Genomic DNA, 15974 nt, shown 5'->3' with positions numbered 1-15974 from the left:
TCCACAAATAAAATATAATCTGAACGTAAAATGAAAATCCGTCATTTCTTTTTTTTTTCTTTTCGAGCTAGCAAATTATTTCACTTCTTTTCCCTACGGAAATCACAAAAAAAAGAAAAAGAAAAAGGAGAACGACAAGCTCGTTCAATTCTTAATCGCTCTTGAGAAATTCAATTTCATCGATACCAATGACTGGTCCGACTTATCGCAAACGCAAAGGCATTCACACGAGCACCTTACTTTTCCCTCATTTTACTTCCCACCATCTTTTCTTCTTTCTACTCGTCTTCTTTCTCTATCCTTCTCTTTTCTTCTCGTCGATCGATATTTTCATTCTAAGGCGAACTCCCAACCTCATCTCCGAAGGATTTAAATCTTCGAATTAATTCCCTTTCGTTATGATCGGACGTAAATCATTGACGACGTTGCTGGGAAATAAAACTCGAGGTCCCTTGGGTGCTACTTTACCATCTCTTTTCTAAGTTTCATAAGACGAAACGATCATCATTGATCTCTCTCTCTCTCTCTCTCTCTCTCTCTCTCTCTCTCTCTCTCTCTTCTTTTATACTAAGAATATCATACTCAACATATAAATGCATAGACGAACATACTTATGCAAATGACGTGGCCTCACCGAATCCTTTGACGTTATTTCTAACAAAGTTCTCACTTTACCATGAGTTCTCTTTTAGTATAAGTCAGATGAAACGAATATCCTCAGGCACAAGACAAGAGTAACAATAGATAATACCATTTTACAATCTTTTCGGTTCATATAAATTTTTGTCCATTACTCTCCTTAATCTCCTAAACTAGACGTTAATTCGGAATTTCATTTCAAAAAGAAGAAGAAAAAAGAGAAAAGAAAAAAGAAAAAAGATACACGTTCCGATCTCTTTTCCGTAAATACCATCGTGATCAAAACATAGGTCGGCAAAACGACGAGGGTACGAGCCACTGACCATGATCTGGATTCTTGCCAAAAGATTATACTCTACTAGAATGACCTAGAAAAATATTTGATCTTCTCGTAATTGCATCTACCTTAGTAAGTTATACATATGTCTTCAAATTATCGTTTAAATGTATATCATATTCTCGCGTGTACGATTCATTGATATCGATTATGAAATTAACGACGATAACAGTTCCAATGATAACGCCTTCAGAGAGAGAGAGAGAGAGAGAGAGAGAGAGAGAGAGAGAGAGAGAGAGAGAGAGAAGCGCTTTCTCCGTATTATGGGGTAGCATTGCTGAAAATCGAATCAGTCGTTTCCCGGTAAGATTAGATATACGGCCACGTCTTGGCAAGAAGATATCGATAATTACGTTGGACGGGATATTCGGGTAGAGAAAGGAGGGTTGGTTTCCTCCAAATTTGATGCATCCTAAATGGTAGGTATCTACGTGAAATACGAAGAACGAAATCTATAGAACGCACGTGCGTTCTTCATTTTTGACTGGCTTTGCTCTCTGATCCGTGACGTCGTTTTACGTTTTATCCTTTCAACCCCGACTCTTTTTCTCTTTCTTCTTTTCCTTTTTCTTCTTTTTTTTCTTCTTCTTCTTCTTCTTCTTCTCCTACTTGAATATATTTCCCTTACGTAATACCTTTACGTTTCGCGCGTTTCTTAAACGCTAACGCTTCGAGGATCAAACGAGAACTTTTCCTTTCCGAGACTTTGGCCCGTGTTTCCAGCGACGAAATATCATCTAAAAAGAGCAACGTAATATATCGCTTTTGACTTTCAAACTGAAGTCCATAGAAGAACGAAGAGTTCATTTTCAATTTTTAATCAATGATCGACGATAATTTGCGAATAAAAATTCTTCGGATCGATCTTAGGGGTATAATGGAGGGTAATATGAACGATCTATGGGTATATGAACGAACGTCTATTGTGCGGTCTCTATTGTCGTGTTGTTCGATTCTCTCGAAATAGCGTACGATTTATTGGCTTTTTAATTTTTAAATCGAATTTTAACGTTCGCCTATGATGCTAGGAATAAAAGATCGAGATCTCGAAGAGAGGAGATCGACAATTCTTATTCTCCCTTTTGTGTCGTATGTAATCTACGAAGGAGGTTGTATGAAAAGGTAGAAAATCTATGACGTAGTATATTTTATAAAAAATTATACGAACGAGTAGGTATACGGTACGTATACACAGACGCACAAAGTTACGCGTACACACTGAATTCTTCCACGCGTCGAAATAAAATATGTACCCCGAAGCGGTTCGTGAAAACGGGACACACGTAAGATTTCGAAGTAAACTCTTCCCGTCGACAAAATATACGGTTATGAATCCGTAGCTTGTAATTCCAAGAATTCATATTTTTGCAATGGAATTTGTAAAAGGGATGAGAGAACTCAAAAACTTGAAAACTCGAAGTCCCATCGAGAAAGGACTCGACGTCGTCGCTTCATAATAAATTCACTCGGTCATGAATTCTTTTGCAAGAGGTCAAAATTATGTCTCCTATCCCTCCTCACCGTCTTCGAGATAACGAATCACCAAGTACTATCCAAGAATTTCTCCAATTAACATTCGTTCGAAACGTCATGCGCTCGTCGCGGTGGCATCTCCGATAGTTAATCGATAGCCGTTCGAGCTTCTGGAAGAGAATTCTGCAATTTCATCAGCCTCCTTTCATCCTTCGTCCGCTTTTCTTCCCCCTTTCCTTTTACTTCTCTCTTGAACCTCTTTAAACCTCATTTTCCAATTCGTCTTCTTTCGCAATGTCTAAAACACGTTTGCTAGTAACGTCCATGTAGAATTAAAAATCGCTTATCGATGAAACTGGGAATGACCAAAAATGAATAAAAGGAAGGAAGGAAGGAAGGAAGATATAGTATAAAATCAAACGAGTAATGTTGCGAAATGTAGCCGTTAATTGCGATTCCGATATAAATGTATATATATATATATGCATATATATACACATATATAGAAAGTAGGTACGTGGTTGACAGAGCAAAACACATGCAAACATTTGTTAAAATGAGAGAAAGGGAGATAGAGATAGTGAGGTCGCACAGTGTACGGATGTAGTCAGAGTACATCCCAGATACATACGTTTCGTATACGCACACCCTGTAAATTTTCAGCGTATATAAGTATATACGTGAACGTGCACGTAGATACCTACATTCCTTAGGTCTAATTCAGAGAGAACGCTCCACTATCTCCGGAATGCGACCTTTCTTCGTGGTGGACGGTTCATTTACTTCCCTCTCGTCTCTACCACATCGCGAGGGCGTTACATTTAGCGCGATATTCACTCGTAAGTGTTCATTAAAGCTGACGTTAAGCTTGGCAATGTGTCTATATGTGCATATGTATACGCATGTCTAGATATACATATACATATCCATATATATATATGTATGTATGTGTATGTATATGTATATGTATATGTATGGAAAGGATCGGAGCGAGAGAAACACGTATATAGAGCACACAGATAGGCGTTAACGGTAACGGTAAGATTTATAAGCGCCATGAGAGGTGTCGAGTCGAGAGGGACGATAAGGAGGTCAGAACGGTACGATTGTTAGTGTCCCATTTTCCGGCTGACATATTTTTGCAGCGCCTTTGGGACTGGAATATAACATACGTTTCGTTTCTCTCGTTTATGTCGCTTAAAATTCTGACCTATCTTTTCTTCATCTCTTCCTTCTTTCTGGTCTGATCAAAAAATTCCTTCAAAGAACTTATTTGTTTTCATTTTTATTGTTCCTACTTTTGCTTTTTTCTTTTCCATACCAATCGCCTATTACCTTTTCTCTCTTTTTCTTTCTTTCTCACGCGATCTTATTAACGAGCACCGCTTTTTTTTTTCTTTTTTTTTTAATAATCGTCGCTTCAAAAGCTTTCACTAAAAGCATTTTACCTATTCTAGCGGAAAGCTTAATGAAAATCTACAGGTTGATAGGTATAGTACCCAGTAGTGGAGAATATAAGTCTACCACTCGTCGTCGTTATTCTCGCCCTCGTCGTTCTTCCGCCGAAGCTTTACACAAACATTAATTCGCGTGTATGCCGCATGGAGAATGAATTCCCTTGAAATGTTACCCTCCGTCGTTGTCAGGTCGGGCTCGATATTTGCGGTGGCGCAATTACATCCAACGCTTACATCAAATTTTCTAACAATAATGAAAAGTACGATAACGTTTTCAATTTAGTTTGTGTTTAACTTAGAAAAGGGATTGTTACTTTATTATACTATCAATTATAAGATAATTTCTATATTTTAATAATAGACGTTGGATCGAAGTATCATAATGAAACGTTAAAATAATCGATTAAATATCAAATAACGAACAAGATATGTATGAACGATTTCCTATTATTTGTAACGTTTCAAATATTACCTCTTTGATGGATGAAAACACTCAACATCTTTTTTTTTTAATATATATGAAATTCTAAAGAAAAATATATCCCAACGTTTTCGCGATTCTATACTTTCCTATCGGCGTATATCTTCGTAACTGCTCGATACCAACTTCAACACTTCGTTACTCGACCTTTGTATTTCATTAGTAGTACGAACCATTAGTTTCTTTTCGCATCGCTTCACAATCACGTTCATTTTAAATTATGATTCCATTTTGTTAATAAGTTTAACAATCAATTATGTAAAAACATTTTTACATAAAATTCTTTATACTTGTATGTTCTTAATAAATGCTAATTAAGAGGAAGAGAATGTATGTATATACGAGAGAGAGAGAGAGAGAGAGAGAAGCAAGGAATATTAACGTTTCACCCTGAGAAAATCCCGGCCACGAATAGATCACGTTAATTACACGAAGAGACCGATATTTCCGAGGAAACACGGCAGCCTTCGCCTTGTTTAGCGAGACGAGGAATCTTCTCTTGATTATCCATCCTCGTATTATAAATGTCAACAATAATTAACGCAATAATTAAACTTCGACCACCGTATCTCTTTCTCTCTCTCTCTCTCTCTCTATCTATCTATGTCTTTTTCTTTCTCTTTCTTTTTCTCTCCCTTTCTCTTATTTTTCCTTTCATCTCCTTAACTATCTTCCTTTCGTGCTTCTTAGGAGCAACAAGCAATAGAAGTTACAACTTCTCAACATTCTAACGGAATACGGTCTTCTTTTAATAAACATATATCGTATTAAGATATAGTATAGAAGTAAATGCACTACAAGCAAAAGCTGGCAGGAATAGTAGTAACGACGACACGATAGGTAGTCGGCTCTTTTCACGTGGTCTTTTCAAATTCGCAAAAGTCGCAGCAGTTTCGTTTCGAGCGTTTCGTATAGGATTATACATAGGATTGTATCTACGTATATATGTACGTACGTACAACGTACTTATAGCTCATCTGTGAATGCACACATACTTCGTCATCGAGCCTTCTATTTGCGGTCTGAAAAGCCTTTACCGACACCGATGCGCGGTTTAAAGAGAGAAAGAGAGAAAACGAGATGAGAATAAAAAAAGGAAGGAAGAAAAAGAGAAAAGAAGAACAAAAAGAAGCATAGGAACGAAAGGGCTCTAACCTCAAGTGTTTACGTTAACTCGGTTTCGTTTCACGGTATAAATCCAAAAGTGTACGAGAAAGAAAGAAAAAGAAAATAGAGAGAGATAGAGATAGGTAGATAGATAAATGGATAGATAGATAGATAGATAGATAGATAGAGAGAGAGAAAGAGAGAGAACATTTTCGGTCAACGTAAATCATATGATAATAATTTTAATTACGATGATTTCAATTGATCAATTGATCGATATCCTATTTTTTGGAGTTGCGTTTTTATCTCTATCTTACATATGTTATTTCATATGATAATCGTACAATTTCGATAATCGTTTAGCAGATTATTCGTTAATATCATCGTCGACCAGCTCGATTGGTGATTTCTCACAGCTTATCTTCGTTTCGAAATGGCCAGCAAAAAGTTACGGCCTTTTAATAACTCGATTTAGTCGGCCGAAATCGAACCGTTCCAATCGAAGATTAATGCACGAGTAGAAATATATAGTTATTGATTTTCGTTAGCTACGCTTTAGCTTTCGAATATATATTCGATGATTGTGATCTCTCTCGCTTTCGTGCGCTCTCTCTCTCTCTCTCTCTCTCCCTCTCTCGTTCTCTCTCTTTCTCTCTCTAATGGGTACACGTGAACTATTATCATTACTTCGACAGATGCCCCCCTGTAGTAATTAAATTCATTAATAACATATTCTCACTTGCTCGGCTCGTTAATATTGTTAACGCCGTAACGCTAGTTAAAACGATATTAATAAATCCAAAAAGAAAGAAAAGAGAAACATTTTCACCATGTAAAATACATCATTTATATAGTTATTATCAAGTGCCCGAAAGGTCGTAAACACGACCTGATTTTTCTGAAGAGACCCTTTCAAAACAAAATTTAATTAAAATAGCGTTCTTTTTTTCCCTTGAGGAAAATTAAATGACATGAATCGAAATGTCGTAACATTTGTTACATTTTAATTAAATAAAAATGTATACGGATAGTTTGATAATAGCTGATGTGTAAAGTGATACGTATACAAACATATATATATATATATATATTCTTTTTTTTTTCAACGTTGAACACGTTAATAATAAATTTTGTATTGTCTATAGACTCTTACTCTTTATTAATAAAAGATATAATTTAGTTCCCTCTTTAGTATTTTTTGTGATTCAAGCGATTCATCATTTTTATTAAGTATTCAGCTATAATCAATAGATATTATATACTCGTTAATGTCAGTTGCACTTTCACCAACGTCTAGAAATATTGTAGAGAGCTACGGATATTACGAACAAGTGCGAGTTAATGCTTGCGAACGCTCTGATTAAATTCAGGTTTTGAGCTACGTGGTCAGGCTTGCGGTAATGAGATTTCACGTTACACTTACGTCTTTCCCTTGGAAAACAAGCTTGTGTAATCGTCTTTGTGGATAAATCGTGATGGATCTTTTCAACGCGGTACAATAATGGTCATTTAAAATGTTTGTTCGTCAAGAAGAAGAAAATGAAATAAAGACTATTGACATTATATATATATATATATATATATATATATATATACACACTTTTTTTATGAAACTCATCGACCGACATACATAGAAATAGAAATTATTGTCATTGTTCTTATTATCATTATTATAATTATTTGATTTTAATTACATTTCACTTTGGTAGATTTTCGACGGAAATCGAGTACACGTAAACTTCGTAACGTCGTACCGCACGATAAGTTCTTACGGAATGGACAGCTAATTAAATCGAAGCCGATAAGGTCTCTCCACATAATTTATGCGCCGTCTACATTATATCCGATACACGAGGTTGTTCGCTTTCGCGATAAAAGAAGCTTGCTTTCTCTCTCTTTCTCTCTTTCGCATTCTCTCTCTTTTTCTCTTTCCCTCTCTCTCTCTCTCTCTCTCTCTCTCTCTCTCTCTCTCTCTCTCTCTCTCTCTCTCGCGAACGAGCGCGCGGGCGCGGGAAAGAGGCTATCTCGTCATCGTTGTTTACAGTTACGACGAGGGCAGCTTGCACGCTCGTTGGGAAGGAAAAGGTTAAAGTAATTCTCGCGTCGAACCCTTCGCCGGAACGTTGCATACATTCATATTCACTAGTTTTTTCTTTTTCTCTCTAACTCTCATCCTGCACCCTCAATCTCCCTCCCTCTCTCTCTCTTTCTCTCTTTTTCTTTATCTATCTATCTATCTATCTATCTATCTATCTCTTTTTACCACGAAGCATAGCACGAGCAGATATTTACCGGCTCAAGAGTGCCGTGATTAAAAATGCTTTCTCTCCGTTATTTCGACGTACTATTTCTCCGCGTCCCGTAATAATCACCGTCGCCGTCAGGAAGATTAAAGCAGAAGCTACGATTTTCAGCGTAAAAGCATCGACGGTTCTCTATTTTCCCTTTCCCTCTCTCTCTCTCTCTCTCTCTCTCTCTCTCTCTCTTACACACGCATATCTACGAAATATACGCTCGGATCAAAATGACAGTCGCGTTATGTCTCTCAAAAAGCGGACTTTGCCTTTTCTCTTTCTCTCGTATTCGAACGACCTTTCTCATTCCCATCCTCCTCGATACACTTCAGGCGACCGATATTTCACGAGGAAACGTTATTTTCCCTATCGACGTTGAGGTGAAAAGAATCGCCACCCTCCTCATCACCCTGGCACCGTCAACGATCGAAAACAGCGATCGTTAGCATCGACGTGGAGCCTTAATTACGATCGATACCAATGAATCTGTCTCCCTTTTTCTCCCTCCCTCTCTCTCTCTCTCTCTCTCTCTTTCTCACCCTTTCTCTCCTATACTCTTTTTATCCTTCTCTCTTCTTAGCTTCGAGTCGAGAAGCTACGTTATATCTGTCGCATCAAGCTACAAGTAACACTTCGCCACGTAACAAAAGTTACTTCATTATCGGAAAAGTTTGTTCGCGTTCGGTCCATCGTCGAGTTGCCGTGGGGGATAAAGAAATCTATCTCACTCGCTCTCTTCCTATTCTCTGCCTATCTTTATCCAGCCTATGCAATATCCGTCGTCGTAGTTTTTCACGAGGTACGACGACTCTTATCGAATCAGAAATATAAAGAAGAAGGGAGAAAGGTAGAAAGGACTTGAAAAGGGATCGAAAGAAAAATAAGAGAAGGAGAAAAAAAAAGGACGAAGAAGAAAAAAGTTTTACTCACCGGACAGTCCTCCAGCTGCTGTAGCCTTGAAGACGACCCATATGAGATAAGCGTAGATAATCCTTCCGCGATTCCACGCATCCATGATGCTCGAATGAATTTTATTGCCACCTTACGCACGATGCCACCGACGACGACAACGATGACGACGACGACGACGACGACGTTAAGCCTAATTCGATAAACGCGACTGCCGTTACGCGTCACCACCGTTGGTGGTTGTTGTTCGAGCATAGGCGTGTTTACCCGAATACATAAATGCACACACACACATACGCTTAGACAGGTCTTTCTCTTTCTCTTTCTTTCTCTCTCTCGTAATATTTGCAACTGTTCTTCCTCTTTTATCTAAAACAGATCTATACTTATAATCTCGATGCACACACGCGGCGAACTAACAACTCGAACGAATAACCGGTAAGGTCGTGGTGAATCCATTTCACGCACATGTCCACTACGAAAGAAAAAGAGGAATTCTTTGTGTCTGTGTCTCTGTATATGAGTTTTATCCGGGTCTTATCGTGCACAGTACAGTCCGTTTCATAGTTCGAAGTCGAAAGACTTTATCAGATATTTTCTCTTTCTTCCTTTCCTTTTTATAGAAGACGTTCGTTAACCTATAGAAAAACACTGTCGTACGATCTTCTCTGAAAATTGTTATGACGAATATCGACACGTTTCATCGTCGAGATTCGCGTATGCGAGTGAAAAGCGCGCGACTCCGACGACGCGCACGCAACGATCCGGAGGGTGCATTTCGCGTGTTACTGACGACACTCGCGTCTTATTTCTTCCTTCCTTCCTTCCTTCCTTCCTTCTTCCTTTTCTTCCTTTCTTTCCTTTCTTTCTTTCTTTTCACAATTCACTCGTGTCTATCAAGCTTGTTTTGTTCACATTCGTTGACAGAACACAATTCGAGGCCGACAAAAAAAGTTCAATATCCTTTCGTTGTCTCGTAAAACAGAAAAAAAAGAATCTCCAAGTTGGTCACTTTGTTCTCGGTCCGTTCGAGTTCATGAATATGTAAACACAATTAAAAAATCTTCGTAGAAATCTTATCCGATCGGATTTAACTTGAACACAATAGAACTCGTTTAATATCATCCAAGTTCATAAGAATCGATTATAGACGGGATTTCTCACTCACTGCAGGATGTTTCGACAATGAACTCGCGGAAAAGAGGAACTCCGAAGAAGAATAAGAAGAATAAGAAGAACCAGAAGAAGAAGAAGAAGAAGCGAAACCGGTCGGTAACTTCCGTGGTGATCATTCGTGGAGAACGTTGAGAGTCTCGTGAGCACTGAAAATACTCGCGACGTTGGAACTAGTAGCCGGGGCGAAGGAGCAGCAAGTCCGCTGCTAAGGCGAGAGCGATCGAGCGAGGAGAAAAAGAGAGTTGAGCTCGGACGAAGAACGAAAGAGAAAGAGAATGAGAGAGAATGAGAGAGAATGAGAAACAGAGAGTAAAAGAAAAAGAGAGAAAAAGGGGTGGGGTAGTGGGGGAGGGGTAGAAGGAAGGACGGAGGGACGAGGACAGGGCTGGTCGTCGAACCGGTTTCACTCCCGGAGATCGCAACGGGCCAATTGGAAATACCACTGACAATGAGTCCACCCGAGTTGGCCGCCTTACGATCTCCCGACGTTGTTCACCTGATGACGACGACGACGAGTACGACGACGACGAAGAGGACGAAGAAGACCAGGACGAAGATCTTCTTCGAGTGATCGCGATAGTAAAACGCGATCGAGCGTGGATCCGGTCCGACCACTGCCAGGTGACTCCAAGGAAGCTGAATCTCGAATTCGATATGCTTTCGAGCGTGAAGAAGGGAAAGACGTGTTCCTAGGATTCGATCCTTTTTTTTAACTCTCTAAACAATCTTTTGTATTTCTTACACATTAGATTTATATGCAAGCTTTGTAAATGATTGATCGTTGAAATCGTTTATTAATGAAAATATTCTTTTTTTTTTCTCTTTTTTTTTATTCAATTCGAAATCCTCGATGTGTTTGATTTATCTCTTGAAAAATAATAATCGCGAAAAAATATATGAATATTGTCGATGCGTATAGAAATAAAAAATGTCGAGTCGTTCCTAAATTTATATATATATATATATATATATATATATTTATTTATTTATTTATTATTTTTCTTTTATCCAACAAACGTCACAGATCGACAAGCCGAGTAATTCACATGAAAATACGAAAAACGCGAAAGAGAGATAACTTGTTCACCTATTTCACCTATTTCCCTTCCTCCCCTCCTCCTCCTTTATCCCCGTGTATTAACATCCCTCTGCGATCGTTCGTAAACGGTATTCGGTTTCGGTCGTTTAAATGTCGTACACGCGATACAGAATGATGCACCTGGTTGGCGCGTTAATTTTATATTTTTTATCCGACATAATTTCGCGCACAGCCCTGACAAAATATTGCATTGATTCGTGAACTATCAGATAAACGGATGGCAACGTGTAAGCAAAATCCAGTATTATTAATGTCCTGGCTAATTAATAAACATTGCTTTCGTCGAGCATTTAATATTTTAAGCTAAGCTTGCTCTCGTCCTATTCTCCTTTGTACTGTATAGAGAAAAGGAAAGGAAAAATGAGGGTAGAAACGAGGAGACTGGAAAAAGGCAATTACTAACGGTCCACAGAGCGTTGAGATTAATTAATCGGTTTGGCGAGCGCGTGAACGGCACCTCTGGCTAGTCACCTCGCGTAGGTAGGATTTAAATGTCCTCTCTCTTTGTCTCTCTCTCCCTCCTTCTCTCTCTCTCTCTCTCTCTCTCTTTCTCTCTCTCTCTCTTTCTCGCTTTTTTCGCTAACGAATTAGAGTAAAAGAGAGAAAGAGAAATAGAAAGAGTTACAAGGGAGAAAAAAGAGAAAGAAGTGGCTGAAAGAAAGTAACGACAAAAGTTAGTTTCTTCGAGTATCCTGGAGCACGCTCGTAGAAAGGACCAAGGTGAAAAGGGCTTTGGAAGAGCCGTTGACCTTGAACGGTGCGTTCTCTCGATCGTTGGTTCCGCGCGGGCTGCCCAAGCGACGGAACGTGCCGGTTCGATGCGATAAAGTAAATCGCATTTTCAAATAATCCCACTTTCTTTTTCTCTTTCTCTCTTTCTCTCTCTCTCTCTATATATATATATACACACATATATATAAATATAAATATATATTTCTTTTTATATCTAAATTTCCTTATTTATCACGATCCTCGCGATTCGTACCTTCTTAACGACGAAAACGACGTTCCCCCAATAATTCCGCGCTTTCTTACTTTACTTTATTAATTCTCCATCTCTTTTTCTCTGTCGCTCTTGCAAAACTAATTTATACGATCGAAGTTTCCATTTCTCTCTATATCTATTTATCCTATCTCTCTTCCTCTCTCTCTCTCTCTTATTCTCTTTCTTTGCGATACACGAAGAACACGCGAAGTATAAGCGGCAGAATGAAGGAGAGCAGAGAGGCCGACGCGCGACGCTGCGCGTCCCGCAGAATCACGATCCGCACTGGTACGCCATCGAGCGTTAGGGAAAGTTCGCTTACGCTCGCGCTTCTCTCTCTCTCTCTCTCTCTTTCTTTCTCTCTTCTCCCACCCTCTACGCGAACACGACACAAGCGCACACGTACGCGCGCCGCTGGACTTCGCGCGCAGCAGCTGCACCCCCACCCTTAGAGAACGTTGCGCTTGGGGTGGGGATCAACCGATAGGGTGCGCACCTTTGCTTCGAGTACTGCTAGAGAACGAGTGAGACGGAGATATTGAAGGAAAGAATGAGAAAGAGATAGAATGTGAGCAGCCTCTCTTGCCGATTTTCTTCTTCCTTCCTTCCTTCCTTCCTTCCTTCCTTCCTTCCTTCCTTCTTTTCTTCCTTCTTCTTTTTTAACCCTCTCTCTCTCTCTCTTTCTCTCTCTCTCTTTCTCTCTTTCCTTCCTATCTTCTTTTTTTCACTTGCTATCCTTTTTTCTTCCTCGTCACTCCGTTTTCTTTTTCTCTTCTCTGTTCTCTCTCGTTTCTCTCTTCTCTCTCTTTTCTCTTCTTCGGATTACGACACGCTACATGACGATTTCAGACGAAAACATCGTCGAGTGGTTGCTCGAGACCTTGTCTGAAGGATCGCAAGGAAAGGCACCCTGAAGAAAATGCGCTGCCATGCCCGACGGGCAAAAAGGGATAAGCCCAAATGAAAAGTGAGGATACTTTACTGCTTACATTTTTGCGACAAAGATCTCACCCCGGCAACGTTCGCCACAGGATATAATCCTAGGAAGGAGTGGAGAAAGGGTGAATCCCTGATATTTTCGAATATCATTTTTCACAGAGCGATAGCCCCTTACATTTTATTTCTTTCTTCTACAGTCATCGCTCTCTTTCTCTTATATTTTCTCTAAGTAATCGGTTTGTTTGTTTCTTTCCTTTTTTCCCCCTTCTTCTTCTTTTTCGTTTCCTTTTCCTTTTCCTTTTTTTTCCCCTCGTCAACAATAAAACAATAATTTTCTTTGAAATTTCATAATGATGTTTCAAAGAAAGGAAGGAAGAAGGAATAAAAGAAAAGAACAGAAAAGAAAAGAAAAAAAAAAGAAACTGGAAAGAAATCTTGAGAGGAAAACGTACGAAAAGGTTCCCTATTTACTTATTCCCGTTTATTCATCCAACGACGAATTGGTTACAGGCCGACGCATAAGCAGATCCAACACAGCGCTTACATCCTAATCTTATAGATTTCTCTCCGTTTACTCGAGTATACTTGAAAGATTTTCTCGAAAGAGGAAGCAGACCAGAACGGAATAAGAGGGACACAAGAGTTTGAAATCCTCTTTCTGCATGTGTGTACTTGCTCGTTCGCTCCTTCTCTCATTCGCATCTGTGCCCGTACGTAGAGAGAAGGGAGAACGAACGAAATAAGAATAATTTGAGCGCTATTGGATAACGTATCGTAGTTGAGGGTTGGAGAGAAAACGCGTGTATTGAAGATCCACCTGGAAATTGGAAGTCCGTTCTCGGTCTGACCATACACATCGAGAGGAAGGTCAGGCTGGAGCACCTAATCCAATGTTTTACAGGTTTACTGATTGCGGTAGAGCAGTGTGCAATTCTCTCTCTCTCTCTCTCTCTCTCTCTCTCTCTCTGTCTCTCTCTTCCTTTTTTCCCCTTATTGCCACTGGATAGAAACTATCCCTTTCTACTTCTCTCTCTTTCTCTCTCTCTCTCTCTCTCTCTCTCTCTCTCTCTCTCTCTCTCTCTCTCTCTCTCTCTCTCTCTCTCTCTCTCTCTCTCTCTCTAACTCTCTTAACCGTCCCATTCTTATCCTCGTCGCTTTGTCTCGCTTCCTGTCCTAATTCTTCGACAAATAAACGCATCATTGAGCAGCCGTAGATTTACCAATCAGAGGAATGCCTTCGTACAGGACGACAGAAGCCGTGCGGAAGCTCGATTCGCGATTCGGAATAGCAATGAAAGCGGACCTTTAAATCCAACTGGTTTCCACGTCTGTTCTCCTCTTTCTCTCTCTCTCTCTTTCTCTCTCTCTCTCTCTCTCTCTCTGTCCCTCTCTCCTACTACCTTGGACTCGTCGTGATTCTCGATCCGAGACGATACGTGGTACGCGTTCATACCCTCTTTCATCCCCTCCGACCCTGCTCGTTCATCGGTACATATTAAAATACATTCTATAGAGGTACGGTTTCGTTTTCCTCCTCGAATTTCATCGAATATGCTTCTCCCCTCTCCCTCTCCCTCTCACTCTCTCTCTCTCTTTCTCTCTTTAGCTCTTTTTATCTCTTTACATATATATATATATATATATATATATATATATATATCCATAGTTCGTTGAAGCTGTCATTTATGTTTTATCAGTCGCTTTATATAAAAACTAATACAGAAAAAAGATGAGAATTTACGTAGAAACTATTATAAGTTTTTTCGTTACTTTATCATGACGTAGTCTCATTTATCAAGTCCGAAATTTCGCTAATAGTCTTGTCTGCATTGTCTCGCGTGTGTTTACCGTTTCATAGTGGCATCGTTGGAATTCCTCTTCCTTCATCTCCTTCTCCACCGTCGACTCGTGCGACGTATTTGCTAAGGAAAGTCGAGGGGGAGGATGGGAAGGGTGTGGGAAAGACGGCCGACAAAAGCGAGACAACGATAATGCACACTTCTTGCAGAAGCACGTTGCACGTTGCGTTAGTTTCATGGATGGATGGATAGACGTACGGATGGATGGATGGATGGATAGACGGATGGACGGACGGCCGGATGGATGGATGGATGGATGGATGGATGAATGAATAGATGGATGGATGGATGGATGGATGGATGGATGGATGGATGGATGGGTGGATGGATGGATGGTTGGATGGATGGGCGGCCGAAGGGACGGACGGATTTCTGCGCTATCGATTAAGCGGAAGAAGTACGCGTGGCGGCTTGTGTCTGTATTAGTAATATCTATATCTATGTCTACGTCTATGTCTACATCTATGTCTATGTCTATGTATATGTGTGGAAATGTGGAGTAACAACGAAGAGAACGGCTGGTAGAGGCCGATCCCCGGCCGTTGGATGTAAGCCGATGAAGACGAATGATAACGTCATTATTTTTGCAACGTTTGCGACAGCACCGACTCGAGCACTTTTCAGAGCTTGGAGAATCGCATTTCCAGCGAATTAAATGCCCTCCAACGTCAGCTGGCCGTTTAGCGAGCTTTAAAACGTTCGGCTAAAAGTCCACTGTGACGAGTCGATCCTATTTCGCGATTATGAAGGATAAAATGCAGCTAGGAGATCGATTAAATAATAATATTTCTTTAATATGTTTTTTTGTTCTTTTTTCTTTTTACTTTCACGTATACGATCTAATATCGATTAAGAGAAATTGAGGAGGTATAGCTATATCGTTTGTATTGTACATATGTAAGATTCATAAATTCTAATCCAATGGTCTATTTTTTTCTCTCCATTTTCCTCTCTCTCTTTCTCTTTCTTTCTCACATAGATATATCCACATAAAATCTTGGAAAGTATTTAAGGATGATAAGAACGGGTAAATACGTTTTCTTGTTCCTCAAAAAAATATTTTCGACTCTAACCAACGCTTTTTTTAACTCTTCCTTTTATTTTGCATTCGCATTTTTCCGAGATTACCTGACCCTCTTTAATCTTATTATTATTCTTCTTGAAAAGTCAGAATGCCGCAAAGAATCGCGCCTAGATCAAACGGTAGTATCTCAAGATG

At 39.6% G+C, this 15974-nt stretch overlaps 1 protein-coding gene across 4 annotated transcripts in view; it reads right to left on the bottom strand.

Annotated features, from left to right (window-relative positions):
• LOC127064490 (tyrosine-protein phosphatase 99A) overlaps positions 1-12235 on the bottom strand; it is a 328206-nt gene extending 315971 nt beyond the window's left edge. Inside the window, exons 1-2 of one of the 4 annotated variants that reach the window (XM_050995614.1) lie at positions 11958-12235; positions 8719-10019 (exon numbers count right to left, since the gene is read on the bottom strand). In XM_050995614.1, coding sequence (XP_050851571.1) covers positions 8719-8803 — 85 coding nt within the window. In that variant the 5' untranslated portion in view covers positions 8804-10019; positions 11958-12235. Of the gene's footprint in view, positions 1-8718; positions 10631-11957 lie in introns of those variants that run through there. The other 3 variants (XM_050995616.1, XM_050995613.1, XM_050995615.1) reach the window with 3 other exon arrangements.
• Between the last annotated feature and the right edge of the window lie 3739 nt (positions 12236-15974).

The sequence above is a fragment of the Vespula vulgaris genome, chromosome 6 (assembly GCF_905475345.1).
Source record: "Vespula vulgaris chromosome 6, iyVesVulg1.1, whole genome shotgun sequence".
Classification (NCBI taxonomy): Eukaryota; Metazoa; Arthropoda; class Insecta; order Hymenoptera; family Vespidae; genus Vespula; species Vespula vulgaris.
This window is presented reverse-complemented; position numbering and strand designations above follow the sequence as displayed.